The sequence below is a fragment of the Triturus cristatus genome, chromosome 5_2, assembly GCF_964204655.1.
Source record: "Triturus cristatus chromosome 5_2, aTriCri1.1, whole genome shotgun sequence".
Lineage (NCBI taxonomy): Eukaryota > Metazoa > Chordata > Amphibia > Caudata > Salamandridae > Triturus > Triturus cristatus.
This window is the reverse complement of record NC_140588.1, coordinates 482,053,535-482,080,975: the sequence shown is the minus strand read 5'-3', so window position 1 is coordinate 482,080,975 and position 27,441 is coordinate 482,053,535. Positions and strand designations below refer to the sequence as shown.

The following is a 27,441-nucleotide window of genomic DNA, read 5'->3' as shown; positions in this document are numbered from 1 at the left end:
CACAAAACAACAAATTAGAAATCTGCAATGTACCTGGCTCAAAACAAACAACAAACAAGACAAACTTCACCTACAGAAAATTAACAGATTATACAAGTCAGCTATCAGTAAAGCTAAGAAAAGGTATTATTCAGATAGAATTCAAAATGCTAAATGTGTAAATAAAGAGTTCTATAAAATACTCAATGAATTTCACAAACCAAATTGCCTAGAAGGAACTTATCCTGTTACTCAAGATTTCACAGACAAACTGGCAAATCATTACACGGACAAAGCAGACACATTGGACTCGTACTTAAAACAGAAATACCAGCAATAACCCTTGTACAAAACACCAATCCAAGAATACTCTAACCCAGCCTCTCCGTTCCTTCCAACAGATCTCACACAATGAATTTATGGACATGGTCAAAGCAAGCAGGCCTGCCGGCAGCCCTTCTCACCGCTGTTCACCATAAACTTTCAAGAAACCTCGGCTGTCACTCCAGTAAAAAGAATCATCAACGATTCCTTAACTACCGGAATATTTCTAGAAGAACTCAAAAAGTCACACGCCCTTTACTGAAGAAAACAAACTTGGACCCGCTGAACCCTGACAACTATAGACCCATTACAAATGGACCTTTCCTGGGCAAACTGATAGAAAGAGCAGCTTTTGCCCAGATGTCTTAATTCATTGAAGAGAATGACATATACTTTCAGACTTCCAAACAAGATTCCGTCCGGGATGAGGCACTGAATCTGCCCTCCTTGCCATCTTGGATGACCTGAAGAATACAGTAGACCGCAACGGGGTTGCTGCGCTACTCCTCTTGGACCTCTCGGCTGCCTTTGACACGGTTGACCATGACACTCTGAAACAAAGACTCTATGAAGCCGGCATAGAGGGAACTGCTCTAGAATGGATCGTGTCCTACCTTCGAAACAGAAATAATGTCATCCATACCCCACCTTTCTCGTCCAAACCATACTCCACAAAAGCAGGGGTCCCTCAAGGCTCTATCATCTTGCCCATGCTTTTTAACATCCACATGAAGTCATCACTGGTACTGATCAATCAATTTCACCTCACGTGCTATAACTATGCAGATGACACGCAATACTCCTTCAACTGGAATGTCCCAAAGACATTGGAAAATCCCCAATTTTCAGTTGTCTTAGAGCCGTGGATCAGTGGATGACTTGGAGCCATCTCAAATTGAATGCTTCCAAAATGGAAATACTCACGTGTGGAGATTGGAAACTTTATGACCCGTTTGTTGCCTGTCCTGATGAACTGGCATCACTGCCTAAAGTATCAAAGGAAGTAAGAAACCTCGGAATGACCATGGACTCCAAGCTGTCGATGAATGCCCAAGTGGACAAACCTGCAAGATCACACGCTGCGACAAATTTTCCTTCATTTGGGATTTCCACACAAGGTCCAAGCTACCATCTCCCTTGTTCTGTCCAAACTCGATTACACCAATAGCCTCTACCACGGATCACCTTTAACGACCATGAAAATTCTACAACGGATTCAGAAGTCGACTGCCAGACTATTCTTGCATATCAAACCGCGAGACCACATCTCACCTGCCTTGAAAGCCCTGCATTGGTTACCGGTTGCCAGAAGATCCACGTTCAAGCTACTTTGTATCACCCACAAAGCAATACATGGAATGGGATCGCTCTTCATCAGGATAAAAATCACCAAACACATTCAACAAAGGAACCACCGCTCTAAAGGGGGATCTCGCCTCAAAATCCCAAGATACAAGAAAAAAAACATGGATGGCACATGCTTCTCTGTTCAAGCAGCCAAACTATGGAACTCTTTAGCCCCCAACACAAGATCCACCGCCAACCACCTTATCTTCAGAAAACTACTCAAGAATTGTCTCTTCCCCACATAAGCACCATACGCAAACAGAAATTTACAGCATATCCCTCTGTATATAAGCATTTATTTTCACTATAGATATGTACCTATGTTTGTGTATTGCTTTTAATAAACCTGTAGAATAATTATGTTGTAAAAAAAAAAAAAAAATCCAAATAACTTACTAACATATCCACGACTCAAATTACTTCATATTTCACTGTACTAATTTTCAACACTAATCAAAGTCGTATTGAATGCACTATTTAAAGTTGTGAGTGTTTTAAAATGTAGTGGACAAAGGCCTGTCAAACTTAGTCAGGCCCTTCACATTTGCAGGATTTTCTGTGCAAATTCTAAACTCCCCGAGGTGGGCGATACCACGAAAAGGAATTTGCCAATTGCCCACAGGGCTAGGTGGTCCAAGCTGTGAGTGTAACAAATACCCCTGAGTGATACACTCCACCAACAAAGGTTAGTGCATCCGCATTCAGGGTGGGTTGTAGCAACATACTTCACTTTTTTTATCTTTATATTCTCACACATGCCTGTTCAACATCAGGTTCAGATGAAAGAGAATCATATTTGTCTTTCTGGATTATTGTTTTCATGCAAACACCATTCTAAATATATGTGGCTTCAAATGTCACTTCCTAGGTTGTAATTCCCCAACAAACATTATTACGGTAGAACATCTTTTTCTGTGGTATGGGGCATTAAGTAAAGTATAGTCAGAAGGTGAGAAGCTGAACCATCTATATATGCGATTGAATGGAGGATACCACCTATTCTGATTGATCAGCTTATCATCATGAAAATTCTTCAACAATGCACCATTCAGTAAGCCTCTTAGTTATAGGAGGCATTTGGTGAAGTATGTTACAATATATTTCAATACTCAAGCAGACATCATAAAAAAAGGAACATTCCAGTATGTTTATTGCCGCGGATTGTTAGGGATGTAGGACTGGAAGAGAACTGTTTGCTCTTCATCGGAGCTCTAAAAATTAAAGCTTGTACAGAAGGCACTGGGGTCAAGAAAAAGACAGATGTCCAGATGTGAGGGGGGAAGCCAGATGAGCAACAGAAAGAGGAATACTGTAATGAAATGTGGAAAGTTCTTTACATGAAAACTCAGCAACAGTGTTCCACTTTACCCACTACTCTGAGTGGTGCATCAGGAAGGATTGCAGATATTGTTCTTGGGTTCAGTTAGTAACAGGAACCCATTATGTGTAATGATTGTATGTGGTAGTCCATGTAGCCTTACAATTTATTGAAGGTAAATGGTTGGTAATGTGGGACCAGTGAGAACTGTATTAAAGTGAAAAGTGTCCTATCTTTGTGAGAAAATCAAGGACTACTAATACAAGTGTTATTCCTTCTGAAGATGGTAAATTTGTAATGATATCAATAGAGATCTCGGATGTTGGTTACTGTTAGGTGGGTAAAGGCTGTAATATACCTACAGGCTTCTTTCGAGGTACCTTGGCCGGAACACAACCTGCACACTGATGTACATATTTTCTAATTCCTGGCCACCAGAACTGTGGAGTTATTAACACTTTGGTCCTTTGTATTCCTGGGTGTCCCGCAAATGGAGGTAATGCCCCCATTTCATGATGATGTTTTTGTAATTCCAAGTTAGGAATAAAAGCCTTATGCTGATGCAATAGAAGGTCCTTAGCTTTCTTTTGGAGGAATACAGTGCAACCCACTGCACACAAGCACTCGTGCCGACTCCCACGCAGAACCTGGAACAAAGTCTCTGAAGAACACCTCACCTCCGCTCTCACCTTCACTCCACCCCCAACTACGACGGACGCCAACACCGCGGCAAGCAACCTCCACCAATGGATCGCCAACTGCGCCAACACACTCGCCCCCCTCCAGAACATCACGAGACAACACAACAAGAAAGCTAACTGGTTCACCACAGCATTTCAAGAATCCAAGCTCTCCTGCCGACTAATGAAAAAGACGTGGAGAAACAGCAAAACTCCGGAAGCACACTCCGCCTACAAAACAGCCCCCACGGCACACCACCAACCCATCAAATCCACAAAGAAAAACTTCCTCCAATACAGAATCCTCTCCAATGTTTATAACTCCAGGGAACTCTTTGCCATTATACTGGAATTTGCCAAACCCAATAGCGAAACAACTGACGTCCCCGTCCTCCCAAGACCTCTGCAACAGACTCAGCTCTTTCTTTCACCTCAAGATCAAGATGCTCTGTAACAACTTCGATGACCAATATGTCTGCACCACCCCAACACCCAGCCCCAGCGACGCCACCCAACAGACTCTTTTTACCCAGACCCCACTCACAACAGAAGACACCCTAAAGACCATGAAGAGCATCCACTCCGGAGTACCTTCTGGCCCCTGCCCGCCACACATCTTCCACAGGGCCGCCACAGCCATCACACCTGAGCTATGTCGAACTATCAACTGCTCCCTTGAGACCACCACATTCCCCAACAACTGGAAGCGCGCCAAAGTCAACCCCCTCCTAGAGAAGCCCTCCGCAGACCTGATGGAACTCAAGAACTTCAGGCCCATCTCACTGCTCCCTTTCGGAGCCAAGCCTATGGAAAGGGCCGTCAACACCCAGCTAGCACACTTCATCAAAACCAACAACATCCTAGACACCTCTCAATCCAGATTTCGCGGCAACCACAGCACCAAGACCACACTCCTTGCCGCCACAGACATCCGCGACCTCCTCGACCAAGGCCAAACCGCAGCCCTCATCCTCCTGGACCTATCAGCAGCCTTCAACACCAACTCCCACCGCACACTAGCCACCAGACTTCACGACGCCGTCGTCCGAGGAAAGACCCTAGACTGGTTACGATCATTCCTCACAGGCAGAACACAGAGAATAAGACTTCCGTCATTCCTCTCAGACCGACAGCAATCAGATGCGGAGTACCCCAAGGATCCCCCATCAGCCCCACCCTCTTTAGCATCTACATGGCACCCCTCGCAACCATTGTCAGAAACCACGGGCTCATCTTTGTCTCCTACGCCGAGACACCCAGCTCATCCTCTCCCTCACCAAAGATCCTGACGTCACCAGGCACAACTTCCAAGAAGGGATGAAAGCCGTCGCAACCTGGATGAGGAACAGCTGCCAGAAACTCAACTCGGAGAAAACAGAATTCGTCATCCTCGGCTCCTCTCCCTCCGCATGGGACAATATCTGGTGCCCCCCCCCGCCCTCGGAACCCCACCCACCCCGACGGACCATGCAGATAACCTCGACATCATACTGGACTCACCTTTCACCATGAATCGCCAAATTAACACCGTCTCCTCCGCATGCTTTAACACCCTCTGCATACACCGCAAGACAATCAAGTGGACCCCCCCCAACTCCAAGAAAACGTCACTCACTAACTTGTCACCAGCAGACTGGACTACGGCAACGCCTTTTAAGCCACAATCAACAAAAAACTCCTCTGCAAACTCCAGACCGTCCAGAATGCCGCAGCCAGACTAATCCTCGATATACCACGGCACAACCACATCACTCAACACCTCCGCGACCTCCACTGGCTCCCCGTCAAAAGAAGAATAACTTTCAAGCTGCTCACGACACCTAAAAGGCCCTCCACAACACCGGACCCCAAATACCTCAACAACCGCATCTCCTTCCATGCCCCCAAGAGAAACCTCCGCTCGACTCTTTGCTGATGGAAATCTACATAACATAATGTGCATTTGTAAAGAGCACGTTCACCCATAGGCATCTTGGCGCTGAATAACATGTGTATTGTTACCCAACTCCATAGTACTCATTTTATCAACCTCAGACGGATGAAAGGCTGAGTGAACCCGCCGGGATATAAACCTGTGACCATGAGGTCAAACACAGGTCCCTGCAGTGGACACATTAGTTCACTGAGCCACTAGACCTCGGTCTTTTACAGCCGAGCGTCTTTTACAGCCGAGTTCTGGAATTTCATTGAACAGACTAATACAATACTTAGCCAGACCAAAATATAAACATAATCCGTTTCGACATCTCTCTTTTTCCTGGAATGCGGATGACTTATGGACACTTCCCGATGGCATCAGCTCCTCCTTAGATGACCAGAAGTTTTTCCACAGTCTCACTGGAGATTTGTTGAACACTCTCCTATGGAAGAATGGTCTTGCTTGCTTTTTCTGTGCATCTATCTGCAGCATTAGACGTATAAAGGCCAAAGTGGTTGATAGTCAGTTTACTAAAGGCAATACCTCCTTCAAATCCTCTCTGAGGTCTTGGCAGAATGCCGTCTAGGCAGATTCATTAATTCAGGCTGCTTTAGCTTCCAATTACGGGGAGTGACTTAACTAAGCAAATACATCTTGGGTACCAAGGAGAAGGGTAAGCAATTCAGTATGTGCAGCCACTCATGTTTGTTTCGCCCAACTATAGCTACAAATTTGTAAGCCATGGGCTCCATTTCAAAATCAAGGGTGTAGGACAGGCTGATGCATCCTTACTGAGGTTTCACAGTATAAAACTGATTTTAATTTGATCTGTACCAAATTTTTTAAGTTTAGCCAAAAGAACGTAAGTTACACTGTGTCATAAATTATTTGAACTGACAGAGATCTCCTGAACCTCCTTCAGGTAGTGCCATTCCTGTTAAATCAAACCCTAGCAATGCATTTTGCATTCCAGCATTGGAGGTAGTCGAAGCACTACTTGTCAGTGTACATGACATTACAGCACTCTTAGAAGGGTTGGGAACACTTAACCTCTCCCATCTGAGTACATTTCTCCAATACATGTGAACACTACTGTCAAGCTAGCTGAAGATCATCTTGTATTTTATTTATTTCCTGTGCCATCACCAATATTCGATTGATCTCGGTACCCATATTAACTGGTCTGGTAATCTTTCACCACCCTTGGATAACTGGATACGGATAAGAGAGAGCCCAAGCCCAACAACTACCTTTATGAGTTAACTTTCAGTCTGTAACCAAACACCAGCAAGAAACCCAGAGATAAGGGGAAAATGGGGCATGGAACATAGAAAGACATCCATGCCAGCAAGATGGTTGGCGGAACACTTGGGCGCATTGTCAGATTACAGGCAGCGCCTCATCACAAATTCACAGCACCATGCCTTTAGGAACACAGAGAGATGAGAATAAAGCGAGTATAGCTGCAGATGTAAAATCAATGTACATAAATATCAGGGAGAAAGGGCATAAATGGTTTCCCCATGAGTGGATGAGTTTCACTGTAACAAGCACACAGGCAGACCTGGAAACTTGCCAGAGAACCAAAGATGATCAAACTAAACCCCCTCTGGGGAATTGCTGAGTGGTGCTAAGATGCAAAACAGAACTGCGAGAGAGACTTTATGCTAAGGTACATATCGAATCATGAATGTACGGAATTACTATCAGAGTCAATGGAAGGAATTTAACAGAAAGGATCGAGGGGAACTTAGGGGGAGAAAAACAAGGGTGAGGGAAAGAGGTCAGATGCAAACTGATACAAAAGACAGTCGTAGAAACCGCTGTTGCCAGCCACCTCCCTTCGAGTCTCACGAGCCTTTACAAAGCTCTACCAATAGTGACCTGGAAATGTCATGCGGGCCTACCGGCTAGCCATGTAGAGGCTGGATCAGGGTACAGTTAGAAAAGCCCTGGAAGCATCTGTTCCGCATGATTGCAGTTTTCATTTCCCTATTTTCCATCTTCTCCAGGTATGAAGTTTCCTAAGCCTTTTCTGCTGAGTAATTCTCTTGGAACTGACAAGTATGTCAGAGTGGTAAGATCGAAAAAGACTGTTATGTTCAACACATTTATTATACGGATTATTGTAAGTTTACTTGGCGGCAAATTATATTTTCAAATAAATCTTAACAAACTATATCCAATCAAGTGAAAGTAGACAAGATTGACACTACTAGCAAAAGCAGTGTTATCTGCGTTTTGAGGCATAATTGCCTCTGTAACAGAAGAGGAATTCACTGCTGCCTTTTTAACTAGACGTCTCCTGTAGGGTCTTATATCATGATGACAAGAAAAACAAAAAAAAAATTTTTTTTATCTTACTCTGTCTTCGAAATGCCAACAGGCTAACATTCTCCACACTTTTCCGCCTGTTATGGCTGATCAACTTTTCGCTCTTTGCTATAAGATCAAGTCAGGTTCTCCTGCCGACCCACTTAAACCTGACCAGTTTAAGAAGGTACTGTCGACAATTCTACCGCCCCTGAATCAGTTGATAAATTGTTCCCTTAAAACAGCCGTGGTGCCCCGGGTCTGGAAACAGACTAAAGTGATTCCTTTACTGAAGAAACCCTCCCTTGACCCAGCCAGACCAGAGAATTACCGTCCCATTTCCTTGCTTCCATGGGCAGCTAAAATCACAGAGGCCTATGTTAATTCCGTTCTATCTGATCATCTGACCGCTAATAACCTTCTGGATTCTTCTCAGAATGGTTTTAGGCCAGGTCATAGCACGGAGTCAGCACTCTTAGCAGTTACAGAACACCTCTGGTCAGCTGTTGACGAGGGTCGGACGTCGGCGCTGATTTTGTTAGATCTGAGCGCCGCGTTCAACACGGTTTCGCATGACATAATGCTGAGACGCCTTGCAGAGGCTGGAATTACAGGTTCGGCTTTGGAGTGGCTGGGCTCATTTCTTCATGAGAGGTCATTCTCGGTCATTGACCCCCCGTTCGCCTCTGGCGAACATCAAGTCAAACAAGGGTTGCCTCAGGGCTCCTCCCTTAGTCCCTTACTGTTCAATATCTATCTCTAGCAGCAGTTACCAGCAGTAGGGGCTTGACCATGGTCTCCTACGCAGACGATACTCAGTTGGTGGTGGCACTCTCTAACAACACCGAGCAGGACGCCATCAAGTTTCAGGGCGACCTTGCGGCAGTGGCCGAGTGGATGAACAACAACTGCCTCCAACTGAATTCTGAGGTTTTGTTAGTGGGTAGGGACCATGGTCGGTGGAGTGATCTTTGGTGGCCAACCAGTCTCGGTAATCCCCCTTCCCCTAAACAGGTGGTAAAAAATCTTGGGGTTTGGCTTGACTCTTCCTTAAATTATTAAGTCCAAACAAAAAAAACGTCCGGGACATGTTTTGGTCTCCTTCGGGAGCTTAGACCCCTGTTGGGCCTTTTTGACGCCTCTACCCGTCAGGTCATCATTCAGGCGACGGTTCTGTCTAGACTCGACTATGCCTGCTCCCTCTATTTAGGATCCAACAAAGCGGAGGTCCTGAGGCTGCAAAGAGCACAGAATGCAGTTGCTAGAGCACTGTTAGGTTTACGCAAATTCTGCTCTGTGTCCAATGCTATCCGCCGCCTGCACTGGCTACCGGTAGCCAGACGCATTGAATTCAAGGCCTTGTGTATCGCCTTTAAGGTTTTGAAACTGGCCTCACCTCCCATTTTGGCTGACCTTCTGCTACTTTATGCCCCCTCGCGATGCCTTCGCTCACAGGGCCAGCATCTGGTGGTGGTTCCCCGACCCCGTAGAGTTCGGTCGGGTGGCCGCTCCTTTCGGTATAAAGCCGCCATCCTCTGGAACGCTCTCCCTGCGCAGATCCGTGGCCTTGACAACTATGTGGCATTTGGAAAGGCCATTAAAACCCATCTTTTCCCCGCCTCCTATTTTTTTTGGCAGGCTTCTTGTTGTGTCTGTCTTTCTGCATTAGCGCCGGGACGCCCCCTTGCTGAGGCAGCTGTCGCGCTCTACAAGATATGATAACAAATAGTCTCTGAAACTCAAACGTTTGCATAAATACATTTGTAAACAATGCCAGAGAGTTTAGCATATAATCCAATCAATGAGGCTGTGGGGACATACCTGGTTGAGAAGTGTCCGTCCACCCTCTTTTGGCTCGTACACAGTAATCCCACCGGGTGTTTGGGTCGTTAACAAACTTTGCTACATCTTTAAAGAGTTCACTAAAGGACATTCTGCTGGCCTGATAGACAGTGTAGTAAAGCAGAGCAGCCCTCCACAAGAAAGGATCCTTCCGGAACAAGACGCTGTGTATACTTGCCAAACCTTCTTCTGTTGGGTTCACAGGTTTCAGCCCAAATTTTTTGCGACCAATCGCATTTGACCAGGGCTGTTGACTATTATTCATACCACGGAAGTAATGAGTTCCTGCAAAATAAGAGGATACGTTTTATTACATTTTTCAATTATATCTTTGATTAACTTGTTCCCTGCCTTATGGGATTATTTCTTTCTATACCAGTCTGATATCAATTTATCATTTAAAGTATAGGTACACGGTGAAATTAAAATCAATACCTTTCATACCTTCAATCTGATAAAATCAGTCTCATTCTCCAGCACTATAGAAGCATAACTCTGACACAGTTTGTATTCATTACTGTCTGACGGTCTTCTTTGTTTGCAAATAAGCAAAATGTTTTTTTTCTAATAAAATTCATCTAACATTAAGAAGAATATAAACTTCCACTGATATAATCAATTTCCCATTAACAATGTGCCTATGTTTGCAATGGTAAATAAAATAGACAACAATTTTCATAACACATTCGAATCCATTTATAATATTTGCATTCACAAAATACTTTACTGCATACTTCTTTACTGCTAGTAAGAACATTTTTGTAAATCTTCTTATTTAGTTTTCAATCTACAACACATAGTTTTTACATTAATATCAAAGCTAGGCAATTCACATATTCAAATAACAGAACCTACTCAATCTCAAAAAAACTGATTATATCATTTTGTCAATGGTTCCTTCAAACAACACGCATATTGAGTAATAGTGAGGTTGGGGGTGCAGTAAGTCACAGATTCAACACATATTGGAGCATTTGTACACATCATAGCGTATTGTCAATCGGGGGTGGTTTCACTGCCTTCTAGTAGCCTGCTATTTTTCTTTTTTCTAGAACTAGAGTCAAGTGTTTTAATCTAGTCCTGGCTCTCTTTTGTGTTGGTCTAATATTTAGGTCCAATAGGCAAGCTTCGGGACAAAACAAGCCCTCCCTGTCCAACACCTTCTCTAGTTGGTCAGTTATGTTCCTCCAAAACCCATTGATGCTGTGACAGCTCCAGACCATGTAGTAGTAGTCTGTGCTAGGTGGCTACATCTAAGGTACTTGATGTCTTCGTTCCCTAGTATCTTACTCTTTCTTTTGGGAGACATGTAAATGTTGTGTAAATGACTGAATAGGATATATTTAAATCTCACATTCCTCAAGACCTTCTGTGTGCGTGTTCTAAGGCCCCTTCTCATTCCTTGCCACTGAGGGCTCTCCCCACATTGTCTTCTCACTTGGATTTGCAGCTTGACAATTCTTGATTAGTCATTTTCTAGGAGAGCTTTACAGAACCACATAACCAACTTGCAACAGGTCCCTGCTGTGAATGGCAGTTGTAGGACCTCATGTGTGATAGGTTCAGAAGTGTTAGTGTTCCACCTCAGCCTAATGTTCTGTGATATGTCCCCGTATGTCAGAAACTGAGAAGATGGACGTCCAAACTCCTCTCTCAAATGCACTTAAGGTGGCAGTTCCCTATCATGGTAGAGGCCTCACACCAAACACAGTTCATCCTCCTTCCAAAGCCCCATGGCTGAGGCTCTGAAATAATCCCTAGTATTTGGTAGCCCTATCAGAGAGATGAAAGGGGTCAGCATGCATTCTTCCATACACATCATCACCAGGGTATATAGTTTACTTTCCTACTATCTATAGCCCAAGAGCCGAGCCACAAGTTCAACCTAAAATGCCTCAGCCTTCAATGTACCCATCTCTTGCATGAGCCCACCATCCAGCCATTTAGCTAATCTAACAATCTATTGGAACTGAGGTGGCAAACAATAAAGCTCAAAATTAGACACCCCAGATGCTCGCTTAATGGGAATTTCAGCACATTCAGGGCCGCTCTGTGCCTAAGTGCTACTCATATGATATGGCTAAAGAGTACTTCTAGCTCTCTACACCATTTGAGGCCCACAAATAGCTTGATAATAACCAGAGTAGCCTAGGCAGCATCCCCAATTCTGTCAAGGCCACCCGCTCATCACCGAAAACTGCGCCAGAAATTGACATTACCCTTGAGGGATCTAAGAGCAATTCCTAGGTTTCCTGTCATCATGTACTCTGTTCAGTGATATGTTGTAACCCCTAAGTACCTGAATGTGTGCTGTTTCAAGTAATATTCTATTGGAACAGCACCCTAGGCCTGATCTGCATTGCGCGTTTTAGACCAGTTTGTGCAAAGACCCAGCAGTCTCCCAAACTCCAACAAATGTTGTCCTCATAGAGCAAAATGAAATATGTTCCAATTACCAATGGGATACCTCTATCTTCCGCCTCAGTTCTCAACATCTCCACAAATGGCTTTATAGCCAAAGCAAAAAGTATATGCGCGAGTGGGCAATCCTGCCTAGTCTCTCTCTGTAGATTTTGTATGTCACGGAGATCAGTTTGTCCGAGCTGTGGGATTGCAATACATCAGCTTAATCCATTTTATCCAGTTGTCCCACATGCCCATAGGGGTAAGTATCCCCAATGACAATCATCAACTATCGAGATACAAGAATATTGAGGACAGAATATAGAGGGACAAAATACCTGAAGGTAAGTGTATATATTAAACGATAGATTTACTATTTTAACTCCACATCTTCAAACATTGAAGGTATATGTATGGCTTAGGCACATAGATGTGGGCTTAGGTATAGAAAATCTACACTTACTAACCTGTCAATATTTCTTTCGATATTTTGTCCTCCATATTCTGACCCACCAATATTGTGGGTTCAGTGTTAAGGTGAACACCATATTGAAGGAAAGTTAGATGGACTCTCTTTAGGTTAATGGGCTTGACTAAATCGAAGGATGAAATGACAAGGTTTCTCTCAGCCACACAGTACCTTTCCTTATGAAAAGGTGATCAAAATGTATTTGGTTCTTCCTTTCTGAATGCAGAGCCACTGCTGAGATGCCTATTCTTCACAATGGGATCATGTAGGATAGTCTAAAAGACCTGAAACATCTATTTCATTATCTTTTCTTTTTTGAGAAATGAGACATGAACTATTTTTAACTGGGGTGCATTAATAAGTTCATTAAATCTTCTAGGTTGTGATGAAATTGAAATACTTCATTCAAATGTCAGTCCTGTGACCATTTTACTCTGGCATGGTTCAATAGATTCCTACACAAAGGCAAGAGGTTATGGTGGAAGAGTTGATGTGCAAATGGCATTCCAACTCCTTATCTGTTGGCTGTTGGACCTTCCAAGACACACTGGCTCCTTTTTCCTGTGGAAAGTCCTGCTTTAGAGATTGCTGGACAGTGCTGGACTTACTTTCCAGTTGAGAGGGGCAGATTTGGTTACTTTCAGACCCATGCAGGCAGCCACGGAGCAAGCAGGCCTAATAGGCCCCAACTGTGGGGGTTCAGGTCATTTGCCTCTGATGTCTCGGGAGCCATCTGCAAACTGAGCCAAGTAAAACCCCTTCAGCACTTGTCTCTCTATCTAGTGATGGCAAGCAGTCACATGCTTCTAAGAAAGCAGTGTGGGAATGCCCTTGCTCAGCACTCAACACACAAACATTAGCGAAATAAATGACTGTCCACCCCAGTGCATTACATTTGATAAGAAAAGTATTTTAATGCACCTTGAACTAAAAACTACACATACGACATGAACAAGAGGCAACTTGGTGTCCCACATGCTTGAGGTTGTCTTTGCCGTTTCATGTTATTGACCCAAGTGTCCCTCGTTATAGTCCCAGAAGTTTCCTCTCAGAGTGAATGTCAAGCATGATTAGACTCAGATGCAGATTTCCGCATCAGTCACTTCATCTCACGAGAGAGGTTTCTCAGTCCATGTTTGGGTCGGCACTCAGGGGCCATTCGACTTCTCCTCCGCTCACTCGGTCTCCCGCTTCTGAGAACGCACAATCTGGCAGTTCTTGTCATGGTCTCTTAATGTGGTTGCATCACTGACAAGGCAGCTGCTCCTCTTAATCCGGTCACTGGGCCAGCTCTTTGCAGACACACGATATGAACTGGGTTTGTAGGTGCTCGAAGAGTGGTGCAGCCCCACTTGTGCCAATTTGGTCTGGGATAGTGTGGTCACATACAGGCAGATCTTCTTGGCTGGATGGCAAGGCCCTGGTGAATCAGGCTTAGGTCATGCCACAGTTTCATCCTTGGGCGCAGGGGCCTCACGTCATGCTGCAACTTTTCTTCTGGCACAGCAGCTCAGGTCACGCCACAACTTCCCTTCTGACTAACCATGCATGTACCACACAGGTTACATATGCAAAGCATGCAAACATACACTTGGGATGTCAGCAATACAATCTGGGTAGGTTCATAGAAGTGGAAATTTACACAAGAGGGGCAGTAGGTCTCCACTCCAGTGACACAGATATAAAGGTCTGGTTACATGTGTGGATTCACAAAACATGGTATGCTGCCACCACCACCCTATGTGTTAAACTCATGATGGGAACAGTAGTTCACTGTCGGTTCAAGGAGGGCATGCTTGGTGCATGTTCCGGGTCACAGGACTGGTTCAGTATCTTGCTTGTGTCAAGGAACATGCCTAGGCGTTTACACACATAGTAGATTAGGGTGAGGCTAGGATCAAAGTCAAAAACCAAGAATCCAGATACACACGGTAAGGCACTAAGGGAAAGCAAATACGAATGTGTACCATGAAGGGAACTTTCCCATCCTAACAGTTTCTGAAAGGGTGGGACTGAGGTTTAGGAAGCGCTCTGTCTTGCCAAGAAGACCTACAACCACCTTGAATTTTGTGCCACACCCATGTAGTGTGTCGGTAAGGCAAAGAGTACCTGGATATTCTTCCAACAGGGTGCACTGGGGATGGCTGGGTACTAAAGAACACTGTCAATAGAATTCGAGGACTGTGAGAGCTTCAAAGTAGACAGGAGGGTAACACTTAATAGGTAACTGGGAGAAAGGAAAATCGAAGGATTGGGAGACAAATAAAAAAGTGCAGGACACCAAATGTTGAGCAAATATAGTGGCACCAGGATGCCTGCAACAAACATAGTTGAGAGGCATCCACTTCCTCCCACTGCTGCTTTATATACTGCCCTAGAAGTGCCCAAGCTGCCTCTGACCGGCTCCTAGTCTTCAGAATGTTGCTGGGAGCAGTGTCTTGCTGTGATCCAGAAATCACTCACCCTCTTACACAGCCCCAGCCTCCCAAGACTAAGAGGCAGATTTTCAAAACTTTTGCACTGGTTTAGCGTCACAGAAGTGATGCGCAAATTCTTGTTTTGCTATTTTCTTTCCAGCACAAAACTTGTTTTGCGCTGGAAAGTACCCTGACATGGGTGGTACATGGGCGTTCCCATGCAACCACCCATGCCTTTTGACGCAAAACCATATTTACAATTATTTGTAAACATGGTTTTGCACCAAAAGTTAACACCCCTTCAAAGGAGGCACTAGCAGGAGAAATGTTTTCATTTCTCCGTGCTTTTCCGCCTTTCCATGCGTACATGGGTACCCTTCCTGTACAAAACCTATGCTACACTTATGCACGCACCCTAGCACTGCCGTGCTATGGTGTGTGCATGGCGCACGGCAGCTGAAATCTGCGCCAGTGCAAGGGAATGAGAAGGAGAGAGCCATATCTCTGAAGATATGGCGCTCTATTGCTCCCTCCCTGTCGCGCAATGCGGCACAGCCTCGCAGGGGGCTGCGCTGCCTTGCACCACTTTTTTGAAAATCTACCCCTAAGTCTTTCATAATTGCCATCCCGCCTCTGTTCTCTTCTGCTTCAGGTGCCTCCACTGAATTAGTGGTAAGTGTAAACTGGAAATGATGGCCCTTTGACTTTCTTTGTGTCTGTACCATACCCTAGGGCCAAGTCCTAACATTAGTTCACAAGGTCCTCTGAGAGATTTTCTGTGCTGCAAGACATTCTCCCAGAACTGGAAAATGTCACAGTAGGGTATGACAGAATGTGAACAACTTAGGGTTGCTTAACTGGAAGACAAGAGACATGGTCCCAACACGCAGAATTCCCTATGACCTCCTGGCTCATTTGTCTTTGCCCTTGAAGTAGAACCACTTTTATCTATCCTCACTGGAGAAGAACAGATGGTACAGAAGTGTCAAATGCTGCTAAATCTAATGATGCTTGCCACTACTGACCACATCTTATTTTGAGGTTACTTTTGTTGGAGAAAGAAGTCCATGGTGCATGAATTTCTTGGTTGCCAATGGTTTTAATTGTAACTATAATTGCATTTATATAGCGCAGGGGTCTCCAACGTTTTCTGTAGTGAGAGCTACTTCTGCTCAAGGAAAGTCTTCCAGAGCTACTAGCAAATTGAATACCTGTAAAATAGTGACTACACTATGACCACCCAAAGCAAGATTTTTAGTAGTTACCACCCAAGTATACCAAGTGCGGTTACCAGCAGAAATGCTGGGTAAAGGTTCTTCACTATTAAATGCCTCCCCATGACTTATGAAGTAACATTCAAATCTTGACATTCCCAGTGGCACAAAGGACATAAGCACAGCTGTATGTCTACCCAGCTCAGCTTGAATTATCATTCACCAGTTTCTGAAAATACAAATTTTTCTATCTAATACTACTTTCCACTGTGGGCAAGCAAACTCAATTTTCCAGAAGAAACCACATTTTTGAAAACTAAAACTGCCTTTAAAATAACAGTTTTCAGTTTTTGAGAAATGCACAGTCTCAAAACATCAGCTTGTCATTAACATCATGTACTCACATGTACAAATGCCTCATAAGGACAGACTACTTTGAATTCCCTGGTATTACAGTCATATGCCATGGATGCTCACCATTGGTATAGGAAACAATGGTCCTAGACTTCTTTAAAGCTACTATTAAGTTAGGAAATACATTCATTAGTCAAAGGGCATCCGGTACATATAGAATTAGCATTGTATCATCAATGTACCACCATTTTCTTTACAATGCAAACAAGTATATCCTCAAAAGAAACAAAGGCACAAAATATCGCTCCAATAGTGACTGTTTATGATTTAGTTACTTTTATAACAGATCACCATATTCAATGCTCCAAATAGAGAAAGATATTGGTACAAGGGGAGTGTGAAAAAGGAAGGTGCTCGTGAGGTAGGACAGATATAAAGGAGGGGAATCCAAAAGGCAAATTCAATAACCAATCAATTACACATTCTGGTATCCTTAGGAAAACTGGTTGTGGTTCATAGTGGCACCCGTTTTACAGATAGGCCTGTCCCTTATGGATTTACAAATATTCATTTAATGATTTTCTGATGACACAGAGAACATTCATCTGTGAAAAGGCAGGGCTGGGATGATATTGGGTACATGCCCACTGGGGGAGAGTGTCTACGTTTCGACCCTGGTGCAATGAGGGTAATTTATATCCTCTGCAGGCGGGTCTTCCTCAGAACGGGGGGAGGGGAGGCAACCTAGGGTTAGGTACAGTCAGGATACAGCCCCTGAGGTGCCACTATGAACCACAACCAGTTTTACTAAGGATACCAGAATGTGTAATTGATTGATTTATTGAATTTGCCTTTTGGATTCCCCTCCTTTATATCTGTCCTACTTCACAAGCACTTTCCTTTTTCACACTCCCCTTGGAGCAACCTCTTTCTCTATTTGGAGCATTGAATATGGTGATCTGTTATAATAGTAACTAAATAATAAACAGTAACCATTGAAGCAATATTTTGTGCCTTTGTGCCTTTTGAGGATATACTTGTTTGCATTGTAAAGAAAATGGTGGTACATTAGTGATACAATGCTAATTCTATATGTACCGGATGCCCTTTGACTGATGAATGTTTTTCATAACTGAATTGTAGCTTAAAAGAAGTCTAGGACCGTTGTTTCCTATACCAATCGTTACCCCGGTCCGTGGACAGTTGTGGGTTACCCCATTATATCATAATGGATGCTCACCATAGCACCATGGATGCTTGGATTATGCCAGTAATGCCCACCATTAAACTAGGGCCACAGTTGTGCCAAGGCTGGAAACCAGAAGGATCAGGGATAAGACCACATCTCTGTCATAACCATTAATATGCCAGGAATAGGTACATGTAGGCGAGCCATGCTCAGAGTAGGTCTATGATGGCTGCCAACATACCACAACTAGACCAAAAATACTAAAATAGTCAACAATGACCATAATTATGCCTTTGGCACTATTATGTCAAGAATGGACACAATTATGCCAAATATAACACTCTTATGATGGGGCTAGCATATATATTTGGAGGTTCTTAGCACCAGGCATAATTTCAGGAAGCAATAGTGTTTATTATGGGCACACACATAAATGTTGATGAATCTCTTAATTTTCTCTGATCTGGATCATGCCCTGTTCTCCTCAGGTCCTGAGCTGATTGTGCATCTAACTGACACATTTTCACTCTGACTCCTGCAGTCCTGCACTTTGGTGGGTCAGCACTGATAACAGCTCAGGCTACTGCTGCCATACTTTTTTGATGGTGCACTGTTCACACACATGTTGTGACTGATAAAGGAGGGACTGCAACATGGTCAATCTCCTTGTGGCTTAATTATATTGAGATTGGATACAGACTGTCATGTAGCAGGTCCTATAAGCTGGCACAGTGTGTGTTTGAGTGTTAGTATGAGTTACTGTGATAAGTTTGGCTTGCTGTCACTCTTAGGGTCTTGAGATGATCAGTGCTGCCTTCATTAATAGGCACCTACTCTGAAATTGATACTGGGCTTGACTTCACCTCAGAGAGCTACTTTGAAAGTACTGCCGAGCTACCAGTAGCTCCCGAGCTACTCGTTGGAGACCCCTGATATGGCGCTTGCTACCCCTTACGAGACACTGAAGCGCTGAGTACCAAGTAGCACGCTACTCTGGAACCTAAGGTTAGTGGTCAATCCAGTGTTAATTGTTTACTATTGTTAATTATTGTGATTAGTCATGTGTGCTCATAAAAATATACAACTCACACAGAGTATAGGGTAGCAAGGTGCTTGAAAAAGAATGACAAATGGAGAAGGGGCTGTGACAAGTGGGGGCACAGCAGGTGTTTCGTTGAGAACCCTCAATCACACGAGGGTGACATGCTTCATCATTGGGTTCCTCCACACACTGGGACTGCAAGGTACCCAGTGTGGGCTACAACTTCCCTGCAGGAAAGGAGCAGGAGTGTTTCATGGACCATGTCAATGTTTCAAAGCCTCTTGGGTAGAAGTGAGGGGAAGAGTGCAACAAAAAAGTGTGTTAAAACTACCACAGTTGGAACGACAGATGTTATTTTTATGTCTTAAAGGGTAGGAGTTAAAAGCAATGTGAGACAGGGTTATGGATACATACCCTGTGTTGTGGTCAACATGGTTCTGCCGTAGTGACAACAGATGTTCAAGGCATTCTTCAAGACCATGATATTCGGTCACTCTGCTATATGATTGTGTGCAAATAATAGAGATTTTGAAAATTAGAGCTAGAAATAGATACTCATGCCCATACTCTTGACTAACCGTGCACAGTGGCAGCAATTTGTTGGGTAGGTCAAGTAGCCCTGAAATAAAGCAACAAAGCACATATTCAATAATATATCAAGCATCAGTGTGCACCACTACCATATTCAATTGCATCCCTATTTACATAGTGAGTTTGTGGTAACTTTACCTATGAACAATGTATGTAGTCCGACACTACAATCTACAGAATCTCTTACTTACTAACTTTGCAACGCGACTGGAGGAGTGACAATTCATAATGGCAACACACCGCCACAACGACTCCTGCCGCAGCAAACACCAACCCGGAAATGACTGTGTGGCTCAGCAGCAGCTACACAAGAGGGGCTGGTATGCTGGGCTGTAGAGGAACAACTCCATCAGCAGCCGCAGTCCATGTGGGGTTCAACTGAGCTACTGGTCGGATTCGTCGCATGACCGTATTTGATAAAATAACCGCGGCACAACGTGATCATGGTGTGAGCAGTGCTGCCATTGCAACTGGTTTATTCGAACTGCAGCCGCCCACTCACCACTCGCCGCAATGTCATGAACGTGTAGTGATTAATAATACTGCGGCTCCTGTTGGATGACTTTCAGTTTATGTTACATTGTAGCACCTTATAGCTGCAGACTCGCCCTGAAGCCTGCAGGAAGCAGCACACATGGTGCACTGCCACTTCAAACGACAGCTTTAGTTTCAATCAGTCAGTATTGCTGCATGATTAGAGCTGAGGAGGCGCTATTTTATGCATGACTTCGCATTTCAGTGCGGTGATGCAGACCACCACACTGAAATGCATTAGTATAACACCTGATGCGTGGTACTTGGCAGGGCTGCATGTCACTCACCCAAACAGGTGCATCCAATGATCAAAGTGCCCCAGTCGGCTAGTGGGGGCGTGGCATATCATAAATGTAAAAGAAAGTGCAAGAGCTTTCTTCCTCATTCCACTGAGGAGCTGGGCTACGCTCACCCGTTCTGGTGTTTCAAATTGACATATTCAAGCTTTAGGAGCTGGGCTGGTTGGAGGAACCACACACAGCTTGTTATATGCAATTGTGGTGACCTCATTGCCCACCCAGCCTCTGTACTGCACTGCCCAACCCAATGCCGGCATCATCGCTGAATAGCTATCATCAGACTGTAACTGGGAGCAGTTCCTTGCCAGCAGAGTAGTGCAGATGATGACTTGTGAAGGGGGTGCATGACTGCCATTACATACTGGATCAGACTAGTGGCAACAGCCAAGCACCTCCACCCAACACAGTGCAAGACCACATGACAACACCAAGGTCTGCTAGGGGTCATAAAGCCCTTGTTGCACTTTTAGGAAGTCATGAGGCCCATGGTGCTGCTGCAGTGGTACTATACGGTGACTGCATAGTGAACCTTACACCTCCTGACTGCTTTGCTACAGCATAGAAATTGAATTATTTCAAACCTTTACTACTCTTGACAGATAATGAGCATTTACCATGCAACTGTGAAGTTGTTTTATGACCTGATTCTTTACGTGGATACTGCATATACACATGATGTTGAAGCAGAGACATATTTAGCAAACAAAATGCTAATACTAACAAGAACTGGCAAAGTCAATAGGTCTCGCTTATGCTAGAGCTATTGGCTTTGCTAATGTATTTTAGCCATGTTGTACACCAGCATGGCTGCTGTTCAGCATGACTAAAAGTTAGTGACATAGAGGAGAGTTGCATGGAGTGTCATATAGTGGAATGACAAAGAGTGGGGTAGAGTGTTGTAGAGTGGAGTGACAGAGAGTGTTGTGTATTGGAGTGGCATAGTGTGGAGTTGCTTAGAGTGGCACACACTGGAGTGGCATAGGGGAGAGTGGACTGGTGTAGAGTGCATTGGCGTAGAGTGTTGCAGAGTATAGTGGCATAGGGTGCAGTGGTATTGAATACAGTGGCATTGAATTCAGCGGCATACAATGAAGTATCATAGAATGCAGTGGTGTAGATCAGAGTGGTGCATAGTAGAGTGCAATGGTGCATAGTGGAGTGGCTCAGAGTGGAGTTAAGCAGAGTGGAGTGGTGCAGAGTAGAGGGGTGCAGAGTAAAGTGACACAGAGTAGAGTGGCACAGAGTAGAGTAGCGTAGAGTGCGTTGGCACAGAATAAAGTGGTGGAAAGTGGTGCAGAGTGGAGTGGCATAGAGTTAAGTGATGCAGAAGGCAGTGGCGCAGAGTAGAGTCAAGCAGCATAGAGTGCAGTGGCGTAGAGTGCAGAATAGAGTGGCACAGAGTGCAGTGGCATACATCGGTGCAGAGCAGAGTAGCATAGAGTGGTGCAGAGTAGAGTATGGTGCCATAGATTGCAGTGGCATAGTGTCTAATGGCATAGAGTTGAGTAGCAAAGAGTGGAGTAGTGCAGAGTAGAGTGGCGTAGAGTTCAGTGGAGGAGAGTGCAGTGTTGCAGAGTACAGTGTCAGAGTACAGTGGCATAGAGTGTCGTAAAGTAGGGTAGAGAGCAGTGGTGTACAGTACAGTGATGCAGAAAAGAATGCAGTGACATAGAGTGCAGAGACATGGAGTGCAGTTGTGTAGAGCACATTGGCGTAGAGTGCAGCAGTTAAGAGTAAAGTGGCATAGAGTGCAGTGACAGAGTAGAGTGGGGCAGAGTGGAGTAGAGTGGCGCAGAGTGCAGCAGCATAGAGTAGACATTTTCGGAGTAGAGTGAAGTGGCGTAGAGTGGAGTGGTGCAGGGTAAAGTGCAGTTGCGTAGTGCATAGAATGTAATGGCGTACAGTAAAGTGGTGTAGAGTGCAGTGGTGCAGAGTAGATTAGAGTGGCTTAGAGTGGATTGGTGGAGAGTGCAGGGGCATAGAGTTGAGTGGTACAGAGTAAAGTGCATTGGCATAGAGTGTATTGGCATTGGGTGCAATGGCACAGAGTGCAGTGTTGCAGAGTGGCGTAGAGTGGAGTTGTGTAGAGTAAATTGATGTGGCCTAGACTGTAGTGGTGTAGAGTGCAGTGGCGAAGAGTACAGTGGTGTAAAGTAGAGATGCGTAGCGTTAATTGGCATAGAGTGCAGAGGCATAGAGTGAAGTGGAGTGGTGCAGAGTGCAGTGGCATGGAGTGGATTGGTGTAAAGTGGAGTAGTACAGAGTAGACTGCAGTGGTGTGGAGTTGTTATGTACCCGAACCTAGGCCTAAGTAGCAAAACAACCTTTTACCTACATTTGTCCTACCTTGCGCTGCATAAAGATTCTTGCACTGACCTTTTTACCCAGTTATGTGCCAAATAAATGTCCAGTGGTTTCCTTGAAACTAGCCTAATTTATTATGCAGGAGGATTCTTAGAAAAGTCCCCTGCACACGACATACACAACAGGATTAACATACTCTGTATAAAAGTCATGGTCATCTTAATTCTAGGGCAATAAAACTACTTTGCATAATTGCAGGTATTGATTTAGGCTCATTTACATAATTGTACTCATAACACACCGATTGTGGTAAAAACCCAGAGGTTATCTTTATGGTATAAAAGAACCATACCGTCACTAGATAAAGAGAGGAGATGCTTCTGCGCTGAAACTGAGTACTGCATGCTGAAACTTCAACACGCATCAGACTGACATCCCTTGCGGGGTGTCCAACTCGAGACCAAGACGGGGTCCTTCATTCTCTCCCATCAGGTAATGGGGTTGGCTCTTTCCTAGGGGATTCTTGGCTTTTCACCCTCAAACATGCTAGGTACACTTAGGTAGGGTCCGCATCGTAGGAGTACGTCATGTTTAAAAGCCTGAATATATTCGCTGTTTTAGCACCATGGTAGAATTCTACCTTCTATTTAATCTGTTGGTGCTTGTAATCTTTTACATTTGTTTCTGTCTAATGATTGTCGCAGCAAACATGTTTTACACTAGAATGATGCTGGTTCAATAAATGCTTATTGAAAACGTCCCCAACGTTTATTTTGTGTATCTCTCTGAGACTAAGTGAGCATGATTGACTGAGCGAAAAGTACTGTACTGTTTCCACGGTCCCTGGAGGGTCAAGGGTTGTTATGTTCGATGGGTGACAGAAACTATTAGCTCCTTGGAAAGGTTAGGGGGCTTATGGTGGCACTGTGAGCTAGCTGTTCTTTAGGCTGACATATCTTTTTGGGGTGTTCGTAATCAGTCTAGACACCAATCCCTTAATTTATGTTGTTCAAGCGCGCAGATCCTATGTATTTTTAGGAACTACACGACAGAGTGGTGCAGTTTATAGTGGAGTGATGTAGAGCAGAGTATGCATGGTATGGTAGTGGACTGCAATTACAAACAACCCATTTTCAACTGGAATGCATACATTTGCACAGGCATACAGTTTTACTAATAAAACTATAGAGTGCACAAATGAAAATGTGTGTAAATTACATCCTAGTACATTGATTTGCTTTGATCATAATAAAATATTTGTTTCCAGCACACTTCAGAATTAACAAAATATGTGCTTTATTAGTGTTCCTATTCTAATATATTCTGAAATACTTACAGAGTTCATTTAAATCTTGTAGTGTGGTAGAAAAAACATTTTTCCTACCCTGGTATCCAGCAAGATTCTCACATAAATCCTCTCACTTTGAAGTCCGAGAAAGAAAAGTAAACAAGTGCCCTCTGAAGACAGCGCCTGACATTTAATCCCTGTCTTTGAATGCACAGCAAATGTGACAAGATGAGAACAAGATTTAAAGGTCTGTTTACAGAAAGGGAGTTTGTGGAAGAATACAGTAAACACACTTTAGGCAATGGGATGGGCGAACTGAACCTGAAGAGTCTAAAGCAAATAAAGCCAGCAAATAGAAAAACAGAAAATGTGAGTTACGAACCACAGAGCCAATGGTAATCAACGGGTGGAATACATTCCTAGGTCAACTTTCTGAAAGTCCCCAAGATGTCTTTAGCAAACCAGACAACTACCTAAAAAAGAATAATAATAGCAGTAGAACTTTTTCATAGTGTTAATTTTTAGGTTTCCGCACAATAGCTAGCCTTCCAGATATTAAAGAGTGTGTTCCCTTGCAATTAGTAATCATAGGTTTTAGTCATTGTAAATTAAATTGATATTTATTTACAGTCTATTGTCTAATCCTTATATACAACTTTAAGAAGTCAACAATCAACAGCGAACCTAACCCATGATAAAAGCAGATGACTAATTCTTGGCGAATGTGCAGTAATAAACAATAACAGTGGTACCCTTGTTTATAAGACAAATGCATTAATTTTTAAAGTTGCTTTTTTTGGGAGGGTACAACGGTTATGGATTTTCATACTGCTAAAAACTAGTGCCCTGTATGAGTCTTTAAAAAAACGAAACCTATCTTTTTATAGTGTTCAGAAATGTAGTTCTTTCTATAAATAAAACTACTCTATGGGCCTCATGTAGGTAAATAAATTTTACCGGTTCTTAAATACCGAGCCGTACCGAATCGGTAAATTAGAATCGGTAAGTTATATGTAGGTAAAAATTCGGTAACAGTTACCGATTCGGTAACATTCGGTAAATACGAATCGGAAATCACCGATTCGGTAAATACCGAGGTGATAATTACCGAATCGGAAAATACCGAGGTGGTATCTACCGAATCGGAAAATACCGAGGTGGTATCTACCGAATCGGAAAATACCGAATCGGTATGTACGGATTCGGTAAATAACATCACATGACTTGACGAAACAGCTAATCCTGTGCAACGACAGCCCACCCAACCAGGAACTGCCCACACCCAGGCAGGTGTACACAATTAGCCGAAGTGGCCACACCCAGGCAGGTGTACATAATTAGCCGACCCTGGAGAGGCTTGGAGTGCAGAGGAGAGGCAGGGAGCAGTTGCATGTGCGTGCGGGAAACGAACAGCATGTCCAGCCAGAGAACACAGAAAGACGGAGGGGAAAGGAGGAGGAAGCTCAAATTCAGCCCCAAGGAACTCCAGGTGCTGGTGGAGGAGGTGGTGAAGCAGCACCAGAAGCTGTTTGGGAGGCAATCCCTGCAAGTGCCTGAGGCCGAAAAGCGCAACATATGGCTGGCCATCCAGGCGCAGGTCAATGCTGTGGGAGTGACCCACAGGGACATTGAGGTCCTCAAAAAGCGCTGGTATGACCTGAGGATTGTGACCAAGAGGAAGATGGGCGACATCCAGAAGGAGGCCAGCCAGACCGGAGGTGGAACCAACAGGGCACCTGCCCTCACCGAACTGGAGGAGCTGGTGGCGTCCACAATCGAGCAAGAGAGCGTCGTGGGTCTTGGGGACGCCGACAGCTCTGCCAGAGCCGCAACACAGCAAGGTAAGACGAAAGCACAGCAATGTAGCCTCCCCTACCCCTATCCCACATCCCCCATTGTGAAACGAGAATCACACTGCAGTCCACACGTGTCAGTGCAGACAGGCAATGCATTCCGGGAGATGTAGTCAGGGCAACACTAACCATGACGTAAATGTCACAGGGCAACAAGGCATGTCACGCACTCGAGGCACAAGGAGACAGAGGACAGATTGGAATGTGAAATGATTTATTGTGACGCTTGCAATGCAGCCCTTCGGGGACACTGAGCCAATGTTGTTTTTCTGTCCACAGATGTGACATCATGCAGTACAGGGCATGCTGCAGGGGAGACGGCACACCGGCCACAAAAATCACCTCTAGCCAGCACGAGTTCAGACCAGGGAGCAGGCCCACTGGCAGCCGCACCACCAACACAGCCAGCCGCGCCGCACACAGAGCCAGCATCACCTCACCGAGAGCCAGCATCACCACAACCACAGCCAGCATCGCCACTCCTGTTCGAATCACCGGCCACATCTCCGCTTGCAGGTGTGAGAATGAGGAGGCGTCCAGCAGCCAGGCTACGAGCCTTCGACACCTCGTCAGACGACAGCATGGGCCCAGAAGACCGCACCGGGCCCCAGGAAGGGAGCCATCCCACTGTGCCCCACACCTCACAGGCAGCACAGACGGGAGCAAGAGGGCGCCGCAGGTCGCGTGTCCAGAGTCCACCAGCACCCACTGACGGCCATGGTGTCTTCTTGGGGCTCGAGGGCCAAATGTTGAAGCAACAGCGCCTGCAATCAAAGGCAGTTATGTCAGTCCAGAGGCACATGCGGGTGATGAAGACAAGCTTAGTCAACATGGACACAAACATTGGCGGCATGGCTGCGGGCATTCGGGACATGTCCCAGTCAATCCAGCAGTTGTGCAGCAAATTAGATGCTGACATCGAAGCACGGCGCCGGGAACGCCAGAGAAGGGACACTACCAGCAGGGCACTCAACCGTCTGGCAACTGCGACTTCCCTACTTTGCCGGCGCTCTGTGACGATGCAGGAGGGCCTAACACAGTGCTGCAGCGACCTGTCTCGGGGGATGGTGCAGGTGACAAGTGCACTAGGGGTGCTATTGACTAGTCAGGCGTCGACAACTGCTGCAGGGGATGCTGCGGAGAGCATCGACACCAGCAGCAGCATCACACCCCCCGTCCCCGAAGCACGCAGGAGCAGCAGGCGGCTTGGGGTTGGCTCTAGTGAGGATGCACAGGCCGTGCAATCCACCACTGCAGCGCGTATGCGCAAACATTGATGTGGCCCTGCTTAGCCACTTCCCATTGGGTGACGTAACCCTGGACATACTCCTTGTATAGATGGTATATTGCCAGATTGGCCTGTTCATGTGTTCATGGCGTGGTGCCACATTAAACTACGTCATGACTTCTCACAACTCGCTGTGTCCCCTCACTTACTCAGAAATAGTTGCATGTGATCTCTGCCCGTCTCTCTCTCCCATCGATTGCAGTTGGCACTCTAGCTGCGCTGCCCTCTGGCTGGCCTGACTCATCCTCGTTGTCCTCAAAATATGTTAGTTCCACATCTGTACCTTTTTTCGTGGCAAGGTTGTGCAGCATTGCACAAGTGGCAATAATCTTGCAGCAGGTGATGGGTTTGTACTGGCGTGCGCCTCCGCTCTTGTGGAGGCAGCGGAACCTGCTCTTCAGTAGTCCAAACGTGCGCTCCACCACATTGCGTGTTGTTTTGTGGGCCACGTTGTATCGTCTCTCACTCTGGGTTG

The 27,441-nt window shown here is 45.0% G+C and overlaps 1 protein-coding gene across 1 annotated transcript in view; it reads right to left on the bottom strand.

Annotated features, from left to right (window-relative positions):
- The window catches only part of MATCAP2 (microtubule associated tyrosine carboxypeptidase 2), a 271,200-nt gene that overhangs the window by 61,487 nt on the left and 182,272 nt on the right, over nucleotides 1–27,441 (bottom strand). The window contains exon 5 of the mRNA XM_085606631.1: nucleotides 9,701–10,006. Coding sequence (XP_085462757.1) covers nucleotides 9,701–10,006 — 306 coding nt within the window. The remainder of the gene's footprint in view (nucleotides 1–9,700; nucleotides 10,007–27,441) is intronic.